Genomic DNA, 15,900 nt, shown 5'->3' with positions numbered 1-15,900 from the left:
ACATGGATCCATCTGGAGCTGGGCCAGCCCAGGGTGAGGTGGGGAGCACAGCAGAGCATCCTGTGCCCCAAGAGCCCGCTCAGGAAACACTTGAGCACCAAGTGACAAGCAGGCCTGAGACCTCCTGCAAACCAGAGGAGGATTCTTGTGTGTGTGAATCAACTGCCTTAACCACAGCCCTGTGGAGCTGCTTCAAATCCCAGGATGCCCTGCTTCATCTTGCTCTGACAGCAAGGGAGCCAAGCAGTGGATCCACGGCATATTCAGAAGTGTTAACCAACAGGGCTCCCCTGGGTGCAAGTTCACCCACAGCATTTGAGAGCTCCAACAGGGAGCTTCAGGGATTTGAAGTCCCCAAATTCTTATTTCAAGACAGTAATAAGCTAAGATGGGTTCTGTGGTGGCTGATGGCCTGGTCCCAAGCTCTTACCTTTCAAAACCATGTGACTTGTAACAAAGGTTCCCACTGTTTTCTGCAGTGGCAGACAAGACAGGGCAGTTCTCAGTTTGTTTAACTTTCTTCCAGCCTCCTGGTTTAATTAGCTGTCAGTGTATTTTACAGAGAACTCAGGAACAGACTTGACATCTTTCTCTGTCACCAATAAACTTACCAACCACTTCAAAATCTACAGCAGATTCACTGGAAATATAACACTATATGTGATAATGGCACAAATCCTTCAAACTGTTCAAGTGAAGATACACCACTGAAGTATTCTTTATTTTACAGAGGTTTTTCCAGGGAAGAATCCCCAGTGGATCACTATTCCTTCTTCACCAGTTCCCCTGTCATTCTACAGGAAAAAACCTTGTATTATTTCCACTACTATCCCGGATCTCTCAGCACATTCTCCCCTTATTCCTCTCCTCCCAAAGCTCCCAGAGGCCTGATGTGAAGTTCCAGAACAATTTCCAAGAGTACTGCATGAGAAGCAAGGTGCCAAACACATACAGCATATTCCAGAAACTTCCACTTAATTTCAAGCCCCTTCTTTCCCTCTAAACAAGAGATTTCAGACAACTCGGAACCAATTCTTGCAACATATTCATTTGTGCTTTTCCAGGTGTTATTTTTTCCACAGGATTTTTCTGGATTTTTCATGTTACAGTGTCTGTTATTTTATACACTGATACAGCAGGTCTGTTCTCTGCAAGTGCAAAATGCTAATGAACACATAAATAAAATAAAAGCCAGTCAAAACCTTGCTCTCATTACACAAAGTCAGGGGAAAGGTCTTGTCATTAAATATTTATCAGTGTTCAAGCCACCTTTGAATCCTTTGCAGCTGCTCAGCCTTTCCCAATTTTTGTGAGAATAAGGGCAGTGTGTTGAGATTGCCCAGTTGCTACTGAATATCCAATTTTATTTTGGATATTTATGGATCTTTCATGGAATCATTTAGGTTGGAAAAGACCTCTTAGATCATCAAGTCCAACCTTTGACCTTTCAGATGAAGCAAAATTCTCCTTGGTGATGTGCATTTCCTAACAACTGTAAAATTAAAATACTGGAGTTTCCTAACTCCAAAGAAGTTACATCACAATAATTCACAAAATATGGATTAAATTCACTCATTTCCTCACAGTTCAAGCACAGCCTTTCTAGTAGAAACAACACATTAGCAGCAAAACATTTGAATACTGTTTTGTTATGAGGAATAATAAGCAAGGAAACAAGAGAAAGCTTCTTCTTTACCTGTATCTTCCCACTCTTCTGTCTCCTCCCAAATATGCAGGACAGATCATGTTCACTGCAGGATGAGAGGTCCTTACCTGGAAGGGGTAAAGAGAGGAAAAAAATCCCAAACCTTCTAATCTGGTGATGACAGGGACATTTTGGTAACACAAACTGACCCACAGAGAGAGAGGAATTGCTTTTGGAGGTGAATGACAATCAGGAGGTGAATAAAAATCAGGAACTCCAGGCTGGATAGGGCTTGGAGCAACCTGGGATAGTGGAAGGTGTCCCTGCCCATGGTAGGGGGTTGGAACTAATGATCATTAAGGTCCTTCCAACCCAAATCATTCTGTGATCCTGTGATGAAGGTACTCATGAGGAAATATGTGTAAATGTAGAATCTTTGGATTCTCAGGAGGATTTCCTGTCTCTGACAGAACTAGGGAGTTGTAGGTCCTCCATACAATGAAAAAAAAATCCATCTTTACTCCACAGGGACTTTCCTTTGATTCCTAATGTTGCTTCTGAAAAGTAAAACCTCCATCTCTGCAACACACTGGATTATTCCAACTCAAAACAATTTCAAGGGTGAAGCAAAGGTTCTCAGCAGGACCATTATTCCCATCTGGTTGTTGTGTGGCTAACTGGACATCAGACAAGGAGCAGGGAGGGGGAAGCAGAAGGGTGTGATGTGATATTCAGAGTTTCAAGCAAAAGTTTTGCCAATTCCACAGTGCAGGAACCTTTATATTGGGTTGTCCACAGCTTCTCTCAGAAAATCCTTTTAAAAAAGCTCAGTAAAAGTTAAAGATTTAAACAAAATTAGTCCAGACAGTTCAACTAATTAGGAGTCTGCTGGGGTCTTAATCACTTGATTTTCCGATTCCAAAATCAGTGACCTCAAAATGAATTTTGTAGTGGACCAAAAAACCCAAACAAACCCAAAATCTGACTATTTAACCTGTTTCTTTTCCTCGGGATCCTGAACTGCCCACAGAGGGCAAACACACCCATCAGCCTAGAGGAGAAAGTGTGACCCAGCTTCCTGGTGCCTCACTGCACAGCCTCTAAATGTCATTGCCCAAGCAAGCTGGATGAGACTGGTGGTTGTTTTCAGCTTTATCTTGGCCAAGGCTTGGAAAATGACACCTAAAATCCTCCTGCTCCTCCTCTTACCCTAAACTGTCTGCCCGTGCCTTCCCCTGCTCCTCTCTCTCTAATAGAAAACCAACTCAGCTGACATTCATAACCTCCAGCAGCATCCCAGTGGAACAGCTGCTAGAAAAGCAGCTGCAGTCAGTGTTTTAATCTCAGATTGGTGTGTATTCCCAGATCCAAGGGTTGTGCATGTTCCCTGTGTCTCTCCAGCCCCGCAAACGGAAGCTGCATTTTGTGCCGTCGCTGTTCCCTTCTCCAGCTTTTGTGTGAGCTTGTCTTGTTTAGTCTGAAAGGAAGCAGGATCAGGCTTGAACAACAAGGGCCACAACAACACCAGCCCTTCTCAAATAACTTTTCCTCTTTCCCTGAAAAAGGACAATTTCCCTGGTTTAGACCACAGAGGGTGCAAGCAAACAAGGGGCCGCCTTGTGGAAACATGACCAAACAAATAAGGGATACTGTGAATATGAAAGCCTTGATCTGTATTTTACATGCTCAAAAGACACTTCTTTTTTCCTCTATATTTAGCAAAAGGTTAAATCCAAATCAAAATAAATCCTCTTTGCCACTCCCTCAAACAGGCCACGGCCTCTGCACTTGCAAGCCCTGAACCAATTTAATTGTTTAATGTCATAAAGTGGCAGGGTCGAGTTAACAGGTTTGACTTCAAGGCCAATTTATTTAATCAAAAATCCCAAACCCCAATATAAAAAATTTGGCCTCCATTCAGACATCAATTAGCTCTGTTTTAGCAGAGGCATTTGCTGTCCGAAAACATTGCACAGAGTTTTCAGTTTAATAAATCAGCCATTAGTGGAACTGATCCTATCCATACCCTGAAACAGGTACACACACCATGTGCACGTGGGTGTGTGAAAGGGGAGCAGAGGAACAGAGAAAGGATTCCAGAATTGTCAGGAGCCAAACCCAGGCATGACTGAAATAATGTAATTGCTCTAAGGAAGAAAGAAATTACTAAACTCCCTGAGTTTTTGATAGTTTTTCTGGCCACCAACCACTGTCCTAATTTATCCCATAAAGTATCTGGTGGACGTAAGAGGGCTTTCCTGCCTTCCTTCAGGTTTAATCTGATCCCTGATCCCATCCTCATGATCTCTGAGCAGGGTTACTGGAGATCTCAGGGGATAGTGCCACGCAGATCCTAAGTCATAAGTCACTCCATCATCATCTTTCCCCCCTCCCATCCCCTGCTCACACACCCACAACTTGGAATATTCGCTGTTCCTTCATCCAGCTGGTGGCTCCTTCAGGTAGGAACTGTTTTATTCAACTAATCAGCCTAAAGCCATCCAAAATTACCCAAAATAAAGAGAGACAGCACATTATAGCTCTAAGCAAGTTGCTACAGGGGGTATTCCTAAACCAAGATTTAACTTGCCAAATATAGACTTCAGAAGGCAACAGATCACCCTGAAAGGGTTTGTTCTAAGCTTGGCCAGAGCTTATGAAACAACAAAACCCCTCTTACCTTTGGCAAACTTCATATAATGGACACGTTTCTTGGAAGATTTGGATTTTTCTTCTAGGCTGAATGTCTTTTTCTGATTTTTCGCTGAGGGCTCTAAAAAACAAATCCAAGGAAACAGGTTCCAACTCTGTTAGAGGCACTTCAACCACCACATTCAAACAACAGTGTATTTAACCTTCTCTCTCAAAACCCAGTCTCAACAAAATATCACAATATATTACTGAAGGAAGCATGGCAAGTTTTGTCTGAGACATGTCACTGCTTGATTTTTTTTGCCATATCCCTTTCCCTTCCCCTTTCCAATCCAATGTAGTTCAAAAAGGCAGATACAGGCACTCCAGGTCTAAGGCAGATCCATCTCTGTGGTAAGAAAAGAGTAAAAGGTCAGGGTTTATTGTGCTGTTTGTTACAAAATATCCCCAGTGCCGAAGTCTGAGAAAGATGTAAGAAATAGTGCAAAATAAAATACTTAACCTGCCTGGGTGGAAAAAGGGGGGAAAAAATGACAGGATTTCCACTTCCAACCCTACACAAAGTACCTTTATTTGGACATAAGCTGATCCATCTGTGTAAGGAAACTGAATGGTGGCAAAGCTTTTCTGTCCCTCAGGCCAGCTAGAACAAACTGCCACATCCATATTATTTCATTTTCCTAGTTTCCAGGAGAGGGATTGCATCTAAACTGTCCACTGGGAATGGCCTCTGGGCTTGGCTGAGTTCCAAATTCACTCAGAAGTTTGGGAGATTGGCAGCAGCTTAAAGCCACATGAAGGATTAGTCCCATTATTTAACAGTAGAGACATCACGTTCCTGGGCTGTGGCAGGTTATTTTAGGGGTACAAACCTTCTCTTTGCACCCACAGAGCCTGTTAATTCCCCCCCCCCCCCCGAAAAATCTCCGAAGGAGTGAATCAACCTGCTGTACAGTTAATAAGTACTTTATTAGTTTTGTGCTGAAAATAGTCACCACAGGATTCTCTGCTCTGTAACTCCATGAAAAGGTTACTCTGATGAGATGTTTTTTTCCTCCCAGTGGCAACTGGGAATGGGTAAGGAAATGAACCCATACCCTGAGGGCTAAGTTGAGTCATCTTTTTTACATGATCCCACCCTGGAAAGCTTTGCAGCCCAAGCTTTTCTGACGCTGGAATTCCAGCACTTCCCTGTTTGTTAGGTAGTGCCACCTGATGATGGAATCACTGACCTAAACCTGAAATCCTCAGCCTGCAGTGGGAGAGCTGAGTGCCAAAAAGCTGAGATCCACTCTCCCACTTCCACACTAAGCCCTAACGGAAAGAGAGGACCAGCAAACCCAGTTTTTAACAGAAATTCCCCAATAAAAACGTTCTGTGGGGAAAACAAGCATCACAACTTAAATATCCTGACCAGAGACACAACACTTCAAGCCTGTTCTCCGAGCTACTTGTACCAAAAGGAGCATTACACAGCAAAGGGTTCCCACAGCGCTTCCTTTTCCACATTATTCTTCCAGGGAAAGGCGCAGCAGCACCGCCTTGTGCCTGCAGGGAGGAATTTCACTCCCGAAACGTGCTGGCACTTGCAATGGGCTGGGAGGTGCATCCCTGTGTCTTCCAGGGACTGGAAAAAAAAAATCCTCTGACAAACTGAGTGAGCACTGCAGGAATATTAATGTGCTTTTTAAAGCCATTTAGTCCGAGCAAGAAAGTAACATGTTATTTCTATAGATGGATATTCCAAGGCAAGTCACAGACACAGCCAGGATGCTGTTTCTGCATCTTAAGAATGGGAAGGGCACACAGATTTCATCACTGAGTATCCCAGCAAAAGAGCCAGGAATCATGGGATGGTTTGTGTGGGAAAGACTGTGTAGTTCCAACCCTGTTCCACTATCCCATGTTGCTCCATGCCCCGTCCAACCTGGCCTTGAACACTTCCAGGGAACAGGGCAGCCACAGCTTCTCTGGGCAACCTGTGCCAGGGCCTCCCCACCCTCACAACAAATAATTTCTCCCTAACATCTAATCTAATTAAACCTGCCCTCACTGGGTGCTCACCTAGAAAAAAGGAAAAGAAAGGTAAAACTACACTGAGGGTATTTGAATGTTGGCAAATCAACCCCCACAGGGCCTTTCCCTTCCGACCTCTAATTGCAACCCAGCTCTGGCAACTCCAGCAGCTCTTTAAGAACAATGAAGTTTTTCAGCTGACTTTTAATGCAGTTTGAAACTGGCTGATGGCCAATAATGTAACATTTGATCCTGCAGCACAGCTGCAGGCAGAGTTTGCTGGATGAGTTTTGCCAGCTTAAGCAAACTGCCAAAAAAACAAGTTTTAGAGCTTTGTGCTTTCTGTAAATCACCCAAGGGGATTGTGACCAGGAATTTTCAATGTGTACCCAAATTTGTTCTTAGTGATTGAAAACTTAAAACAACTGAGAAAAGCAGGAAGAAATACAGCTTTCATGGAGCATTTTGCATCAGTGACCCAGGGAACAGCTTTAGGAACAAGACAGCCTTGCTCAATGAACCTGCCTCTGTGCTGACTCACTGTGTCCCTGGGCAAGTCACTTCAACTCTCTGCCCAGCACTTTGCAGGTTTTCCCACCAGCTACACCTTCCTCATCTTCCCATGGCTCAAGTTGGAACTTGGGTAGGATTTAGTTACAAAGGCAGAAAGGAACTTTTGGAATTTCCCTGTGATATGCTCTTCTACCTCTCGAGGACTTGAAGGACAGCACCAAGTGCTGTGTGGCCTCAGACCATGATCAGGGCTCCAGGGCACAAGGAGAACTTACACAGCAGTTTAAAGAAGGTGTTTTTAAATATCAGGTTCAAAATTTTAATCCCAGTTGTCTAGGATTAGAAAACCTTGCTAACTGATTTTCCTCCTCACTTTTCTGCATTTCCTCTCCTAGAAAACCTTCAGTGTTCAAAGGTTAAGAATAAATGAATGAAGAGTTGCTAAATTCACTAAGCTCCAGAGAGTTGTTTAGATGTATGATCTGACTTAAACCTGAGTCTAACTAAAGGAGAGGTGACAAACCATTGGATAAACCCGTTCTTTCTGTAAGCTCACACCCACAACTTCATTTTTACAAACCAAGGTCAAGCTGTACGAAGCTTTTCAAAAATAAAAAGACTTTATAAATAGCCCTTTTGGGAAAGTTGTGGTTTCTCCACTTGTGTGCTCAAAAATCACATTATAGCACACTCAAAGCAGAGATGCATAACTGAGTCAAAAGCTATGGAGCAACTCTCCAAGGACAGGAAAAGGAGGTATTTAAGAAACCAGTGGAACATGGAAGCCAGGAGTGACAATTCATATTAAAAGGAAGACAAAACGTTGCAACTGTGAGTGATTGTTGTGAGCCTTCAGACAGACTCTGGATAAAGAAACAAGTGTTGCTGTAGCGCAGCCCAGGAAAAGGTCCCAAATATTGTGATCCTGGATAAAATAAAGAAGTTCAACATTTTATGTTTTCTTTCCTCAACAAAAGGCCTTTATTTGAGTCCTGAGAGCAAAACTGATCCACTGAGATATCTACATATCCAGGCAGAGAAACTTCAGCATGGTCATGGACAGCAACACATCCTTTGGCTCCCACTGATTTTGAGGGAGGAGTTGTCAACCTCAGCAAGGAGCCCAAATTGGGCCTCAGCTCATCTTTTAAGACGCAGAATGGAAACTCTGCTAAGCTTCCAGCATCTGATTGAGCAAAGCATGAACCTACCTGTTTCACCCTGTCCATGGCAACTATTCAGTTCAGCCAGGAGCTGGTTGAAGTCATCCTGATGAGCAATCCAGTTGTCCTGTAAACATCGCTCATATGAATACGAGGCAAAAGTCTTCAGAACTAACACAAATTCTGCTAAAACAGATATTAAGTAATAACTTAATTGGGTATATTCAATCCTTCTTGGTGGGAGGGACCCTGGGAAGCTCCACAGGGGGATAACACCACCAACAGCTCACACAGTCACTCCAAAGTGAGATAAAATTATAAGGGTTGTGTTTGTAAGTCATAAACAATCCTGTTCGGAACATTCTACCACTAGATGTGACAAGAGATTTCATTAATATTCTATTTAAAAATTTGTGTTTTAGCTGAAACGGGAGCCATTCCCTCACCTGGGTCTAGTTCTCACCTCGTTGTTGATGTTTGCTCCTAATCCCAGCATGTTGTTTTTCACCTTCACCCTGATGTGTTCTGGATTTCCTTGTTCCTGAGCCCCAAGACCCTAAGGAGGATTTAAAGGTAAAAAGTAAGGATTTTACAGCAGTGACTGAGCAATCAGAGCTTTTATACTTTAAGACTTTGCAATGAAATACAACAAGAAATCACAACTTACTATTTGTTTTCCTGCCTGAACTGAATTCATTCACAGGCTTTAGCACACATGAGATATTCAGTTTTTAAAATTTACTACCTAAGCCTCCAGCAAAGTATTAAAAACACTAAAATAGCAACAACATTAAGCAGTTGGGTGATTAATCAGGAAGTCACCTGACATTCCTAAGCAAGCCCAGAGTGTTTACAGTTTTAAACCAAGACACTACATATACAGAAGAGGCCTCTCCCCCAAAATACCTCTGTCACTGGGAAGGCAGATCCACATGGAAAGTATAAACCAGAACAAGTTTATAAGGGAGGGAAACAGAGGAGGGGCAGGGGAGAATCAGGACATTAACAACTTTTTCTACCTCATTCACACTCATAATTTGATTGGAAATATTGGAGCAAACAACTATGGGAATTCTCTATCCTAAACCCCACAGTCATTCAAATCTGGAAAGCAATTCTCAGGTCCAGTGTTATCTTTCTTAACTGTATGATCAGGGTTAAAAAATAAAAGACAAAGCATTTGGTTTACAACTTTATTCCTGGTATTCACCTACTTTTTGCCTAATTTGTCACCAGTAACAAATCACCAGCCAAGTGTGTTGGCTTTAATGAACATGGATGTGGTGCAGCAATGGGGAAAAGCCCTGTGGAGAGATCCTGGGATATCTAATATTTGAAAGAATGAGGCATATTGAAAAAAAGGCTGTTGCTATTACAAACCCACTTGAGTTCATTTGGTCCCTGGGGTGGAAAATTTGCCTTGAAACTCCTGATAACCAAAAAAAAGTGTGGAAGCAAACAGGCCACTCAGCCACACATCCTGCCCTGACCCAATTCCAACACAACTGATGACAGGACTAGTGTAAGCAGCTTAATTGCACTGCAGAGATGGGCTTTTGCCCATCAATTTGGTCGAGATGAGGTTCCATTTGTTTGAGTTTGTAGTGGAATGGAGAGAGAAATCCCTCTTGCACAGCTGTAACCGTTGGAAAGGAAGATCCAGCAGCTCAAGTGGGAAACTTGTTGTGAGGCAACTGAAGCAACAGCAGCTACACTGAGAAAAGCGAGAACAGGCTTTAAAGCATTCACAGAATGGAGAATGATCCTAATTTTATTTCTGTTAAAGAAAGTTTGGGTGAGAAAATATAGGAGGAGAATTAAATAAAGGCAGTGGGGGTTTTGTGTGCATTCTTAGCACTAAACACGCTGATGTGCAGGCCCAAATCTCTGCTTTGCTGAGGCATCTCTGTGGAATTAAAAGTGGTTTTAAGGGGCAGCTGAGCAGTTTGCAGGATAACCCAGTGGTTATTCTTAGTGCCAGAAACCAGTGCCCTCACCCACAGGTACTGGCTGGAGCTGGGAAGGGATTCAGCTCCCAGAATGCTGCATTTTGGGGGTTCAAGGAACAGATCAGAACACTTAAAAAACAGGTGAAAGACTAAAGCAGGTCTTGGAGTTGCTTTAAATAAAAAGTAGGGAGAAAACTGAGAGTATAAAAGCAACTTAAAGACTTTAACCATCACCTAATTTAATGTGCCAACTCTTGCTCCTATTTGGGGACATTAACTTGCCAAAGAAGGGAGAAAAACTGGAAAGCAGGACAGTCAAAAACAGGCCTTTGCAACAAAGCGTAGAAATCCAACATTGCTCAAATTCTCTGTGCGCTTAAGAGAATAAATCAGAGCTCCCTGGCAGTTTTAGACCCTTGAGATACAGAACTCTCTTTTGGATCCTACCTTTCCTTTGGACCAGCCCATCTTTTCCAGCATCTTCTGGCCAAATTTAGAGTCATCTTTACTCCAAGCGCTGTTTCGTGGATCCACAGACCATTTCTGCTTCCTCCGGGCTGGGACAGGGAGGAAAAATTCAAATAGGCTCTACTGACATTTCCACAGTATTGAATCAGTTCAACTACAGCTCTTCATTGCCAAAAAAACCCCCAGAACTTACGTCAGGCCGAATATATTTGGGAGGTTAATTTTACTCAACAGAAAACCCAATAATAACAAAAAAAGGGCGGTGAAAATATTAATTATTAATGTGAAGAATGCCAAAGTAAAATTGATATCATAGAACCACAGAATGGTTTGGGTTGGAAGGGGACCTTGAAGATCACTAGTTCCAAACATCAAAGTTGGAAGCTGTTGTCCCTAGGGATAAGCTGCAATTCAGGGAAGGCTTCAAGGATTACCATGTAAGGGTACAGGTCTAAAATCCACATTTACTCCAATTTTCGAAATCTACAGGGGAGGTGATTACAGTGCTGCTTTCCCAGTTCTGGACAAAATCCATTATCCAGTCTTCCTTTTAAGCACAACACAGAAGTTTTAATACTTGCCTTCACAAAAAAAAAAACAAATCAAAAATGAAATACAAATGCCCAGAGATGACAGAACACAAACCAGTGGGATTTCAGCTTCTGGATTTGCCAAAAATGGTTTACTAAGGAAACTTATTGGGAAATTTATTGGGAAAAGCCACCAGAAATTATTGCAGGAGTTAAGAGATCCAAAGGAGAGTCAAAGCTCCTTTGTCCTATGCAGATTCCTAAAGAAACTCCAGTCCCTCAGGCCCACGTGCGTGTTCTTGCCTCTCCCACCAGGAATGGCTTCCTGGAAATCAAGGAGGAAAAGCCAGCTCAGTTAACAAGGCACTTCAAGTGTGCACCTAAGCACAGGCAGGAAGAGAACCTAAATAAACAAGACAAACAAAGGATGGGAGACAGGAAGATCACAAACTTCATTAACCACCATGGGAAACGAGGGATCAAAAATGACCCGTTCACCCAAGGCCACACAAAGTCAGGGAGAAGCCAAACTCACTGAGGTGTTTTCAACGTAATCAGGAAGTCATCATTCCCTAAAACACCAGATTTGGGATCTGGGCCAGAGGGACTGAATATTACGGGGATGTTTGACTCATTTTGTGCCCTGTTTAGTTTTGCTCTTAAAGAACCAGCACTGTCAGATGCACAGTGGGGGCTTTTTTTAACAAACTTCCGAAGCTTTGAAGCTCAAAAAGATCCATAAAAAGATTTTACAGCAGATTAAATCAACAAGAGCTGTGAGAGGAGTTGACAAGGCCTTTGCTTCGTTCACTTCTCCACAGGAAACAACTTATTAACCTTAAAGGCTGTGGCTGCCCCATCCCTGGAAGTGTTCAAGGCCAGGTTGGACAGGGCTTGGAGCAACCTGGGCTAGTGGAAGGTGTCCCTGCCCATGGCAGGGGGTGGAACTGGATGATCTTTAAGGTTCTTTCAACCCAAACCATTCTGGGATTCTATGATTATTCCCACCAGGCAGCCTTCAGAGCAGCATCTACTCCAAGCCCTGCCTGTGCTGCCAACAAAAGGCGGAGAAGCAACAAATGAAGCAACTCCACAGGCTCGGACCAGCCCTGGTGTGGCAGCAGGGTCAGGGCAGTGCCTGTCCCTGTGCTGGCACTGCTGGGGCACCTCCAGTGCTGGGGGCAGCTCTGGGCCCCTCAGACAAGAGAGACATTGAGGGGCTGGAGTGTGTGCAGGGAAGGGAACAGAGCTGGGGAAGGGGCTGGAGCAGCAGGAGAAGCTGAGGGAGCTGGAGGGGCTCAGCCTGGAGAAAAGGAGGCTCAGGGGGGACCTTCTGGCTCTGCAGCTCCCTGACAGGAGGGGGAAGCCGGGGGGGTGGGTCGGGCTCTGCTCCCAGGGAACAAGGGACAGGACAAGAGGAAACAGCCCCAAGTTGTGCCAGGGGAGGTTCAGATTGGATATTAGGGAAAAACGTCTGCATGGAAAGGGTTGTCCGGCCCTGACACAGCTGCCCAGGGCATTGGTGGAGTTCCCATCCCTGGAGGGATCTAAAAGCCATGTGGATGTGGGCCTTGGGGATGTGGGTCACTGGTGGCCTTGGCAGTGCTGGGGAATGGCTGAACTCGATGATCTTAGAGCTCTTTTCCAATCTTAATGACTCTGATTCCAGGATTCTACCAGAGGTCATGCTGCCCAGCTGAGCAGCTGCCCTCCTTTTCAATCATATTTCTTCATCTCTACCTCTAAAATCTCTCAATTAACATCAGCTTTCCCTCACTCAGCCACCAAAAACTATTCAATGCCTTTTTTTAATTTTAACAACATTTTAAGGATGGCCATATTCTTTTACACTCTCTGTTACCAGTTCCCTGGGTGGTGACTTTGCAGATCCCAACTCCTACAGCTGTTAAATCACTGCATCTTTCTAATTATTCATCTGCACAGTGAAGTGATCCATGACAACTGAATGGTTGAATTTAAATTACTGACATAAATATTTCTTAAGCTTGAAATTAAGAGACCTTCCCTTTCCCAGAACTTGCAATCCATTTCAAACTTCTTAACAACCACTGTGGGATTAATCCTCACATTTCTACAAGGTTGACATACTCTTATTTTTACATAGGATAAGATAAATGCAGGAAAAAACCCCAAACAAACTTGCTTATACCTTTAGAGAAGAATTTAAGGAAGTAGGAAACAGCTCCATGCCACCTACAGGAACCATAAAATCATCCTCCCTTTCCAAACAACAAAAACCACTGTTTAGTCAATAATTTATCAGAAATGTTTGTTCACCGATGTCTTAAGAGCAAGAAAGGAAACAAGGTACTAACTTTCAGCTAAAAGATTCAGCTCATAATTCAACACCAACCTTCTGGGCTGCTTGTAAAGTGATGCAACTCTGGGTGAGCAGCACCATCCAGTGGAGAAAACTGTCATTTCTTTATAGAACCACAGAATCATTTAGGCTGGAAAAACCCACTGAGATCATCGAATCCAACCATTCCCCAGCACTGTCAAGGCCACCCATGTCCCCAAGTGCCACATCCACATGGCTTTTAAATCCCTCCAGGGATGGGGACTCCACCCCTGCCCTGGGTTGCTGTGCCATGGCTGGACAACTCAACCTCTTCACTCAGATATCCTACAATTTGAAAAAGATCCATTATTAAACCCTTTTACCAAGACTAATTCTGGGCCTGGAGCATGTTTTTAACTATAATTTCTGAAAGTTCCCATCCAAACCCCTGCTGTGTGCCCATGGATGGTCGGGGCTCACAGGAAAGACAAGGCTCTGGAGACAGGCTGGGAGAGCTGAGGGTGTTCACCTGGAGAAGAGAAGGATCCAGGGAGACCTCAGAGCCCCTTCCAGAGCCTAAAGGGGCTCCAAGAGAGCTGGAGAGGGACTTGGGATAAGGGATGGAGAGACAGGACAACGGGAATGGCTTCCCACTGAGAGAGGGCAGGGTTAGATGGGATCTTGGGAAGGAGTTCTTCCCTATGAGGGTAGTGAGGCCCTGGCCCAGGTTGCCCAGAGAAGCTGTGGCTGCTCCATCTCTGAAGTGTCCAAGACCAGGCTGGACAGGGCTTGGAGCAACCTTGGGACAGTGGAAGGTGTCCCTGTCCATGGCAGGGGGTGGATTGAGATGAGCTTTAAATGTCCCTTTCACCCCACATTACTCTATGATTACTGACATGTGCAGTGTCCAAATAAAATAATGAACAAATCCTGAAAAAATGGCACCAAAGTTTACACCTAAAATAACCAGAAAATTGCATATGCAAATGCAGTTTTGTTTTCCTCACTTCACACCCCTATTTTCCACTGGAAACTATAATTTTTAACTCTTCATTATAGTCCCTATTTCCTGCAGTCAAGCAAACAAATTCACCAGACTCCGTGCTCTCATTTTAAGGGTGTTTTGACAGCAGTAAGTTTACTGAAAGCACCTAAGAATCTTAACAATACTCAGGGATGAGAATATTAGTCCTGTTACATAAAAATCCAGTTGAGTTGTGTTTTTACTCATATAGAGTTTTACATTTAACAGAAAAGACTACTTAGAATGCACCTTTAACTTGGCAGCAAACGTTTTTAGTTCCTACTCTGGCCAGCCCTGAGAGATTCTGTTTCCTGAACTTTAGAGAGAGAATTATCTTTATATTCCTTCTCTTTCTCTCTGTATCTGGGAGCTACCAGACAGGATATTCATCCAATATTTCCTTCACCCTAGGACCCCCTGAACGCCATTCCTGGCTTTTGCAGCCCCCTGACCTGCTGTTCTTCAACACGGGAGACCCTCTGAATCCTGTCCTGGCCATGCCAGGTCTCCCAGACTCCAGACTCTCCCTGACCCTGGAATGCCTGGACCCCCATTCCCGCATTTCCCAGATCCTAGACCCCCTGAACCCCATTCCCAGCCACTGTGGATCTCCCAGACCCCAGCCATCCATTTCCTTGATCCTGGGACCCCTACATCCTCATTCCTGCCTTTCCCAGACCCCACACCTCCTTTTTCCTTAAGACTGGGACCACCTGGACCCTCATTCCCGCCTTTCCCAAGCCCCAGATCCCCCATTTTTCAACACCAGGGACCCCCTAAGCCCCCTTCTCGTCCAGCTCGGGCTCTCCCCACCCCATGACCCTCCTTCCCCCAACACATGGACCTCCTGCACTCCCATTCCCGCCTTTCCCAGCCGCCAGACCCCCATTCTTCAACACCAAGGGCCCCCTGAACCCCCTTCCCACCCATCCCGGCTCTCCCAGACCCCAACCCTACACTTCCTTGATCCTAAGACCTCCTGGCCCCCCATTCCTGCCTTTCCCACCCTCCAGACCCCCCGTTCTTCAACACCGCGGACCCCCTGAGCCCCCTTCCCCACCATCCCGGATCTCTCCGCCCCATGACCCGCCTTTCCCCAACGCTGCGGACCCCGAGACCCCATTTCCCGGGCACAGGGCCTCCCCCCATCCCGCCTCTCCCAGCCCCTGCACCCCCTTCCCTTGACTCTGGGACCCCCCTGAACCCCCTTATCCGGCACCGCGACCCCTCCCCGCACCCCCCGGGGGGGACAGCGCGGCCCGGGCCCCTCAGCGAGGGCTGTGGGGAGGCTCTGGGGCCGCTCCCTGTCCCCACTGCCCGGACATTCCCGGGACATTCCCGCCGGGATCGCCACTCACGCTCCGCCAGCATCGCCATCTTGGGGGCCTTCGTCCCTCCACAGGGACCTTTCTCATCTCCGGCGCACAAAAAGGGCGTCTCATTAAAGAGTTTTAAAACAGGCGAGCGCAGCGGGCACCAAAATGAAAAGAAGAGGGTGTAAACTTGCTAAAATTTTAATAAATGCGTTAAAACACGGCTCAGTTGCGTGTCGGGTGTTCCCGCGGCCAGGGGGAAGGGATGAGGAGCGCTCGGTGTGTGGTTGAAAATATGGGACACGGACAGTCTGAATATTCCAGG

The 15,900-nt window shown here is 45.1% G+C and overlaps 1 protein-coding gene across 1 annotated transcript in view; it reads right to left on the bottom strand.

Annotated features, from left to right (window-relative positions):
• The window catches only part of PINX1 (PIN2 (TERF1) interacting telomerase inhibitor 1), a 62,088-nt gene extending 46,422 nt beyond the window's left edge, over positions 1-15,666 (bottom strand). The window contains exons 1-6 of the mRNA XM_027697808.1: positions 15,621-15,666; positions 10,386-10,495; positions 8,453-8,545; positions 8,038-8,116; positions 4,326-4,418; positions 1,697-1,773 (exon numbers count right to left, since the gene is read on the bottom strand). Of these exons, the coding sequence (XP_027553609.1) occupies positions 1,697-1,773; positions 4,326-4,418; positions 8,038-8,116; positions 8,453-8,545; positions 10,386-10,495; positions 15,621-15,639 (471 nt within the window). The 5' untranslated portion in view covers positions 15,640-15,666. The remainder of the gene's footprint in view (positions 1-1,696; positions 1,774-4,325; positions 4,419-8,037; positions 8,117-8,452; positions 8,546-10,385; positions 10,496-15,620) is intronic.
• Between the last annotated feature and the right edge of the window lie 234 nt (positions 15,667-15,900).

Source organism: Neopelma chrysocephalum, unplaced genomic scaffold (genome assembly GCF_003984885.1).
Source record: "Neopelma chrysocephalum unplaced genomic scaffold, ASM398488v2 Primary Assembly neopelma1_123, whole genome shotgun sequence".
NCBI classification, from domain to species: Eukaryota; Metazoa; Chordata; class Aves; order Passeriformes; family Pipridae; genus Neopelma; species Neopelma chrysocephalum.
Note: the sequence above shows the minus strand (reverse complement) of the source record. Positions and strands in the feature narration are given on the sequence as shown.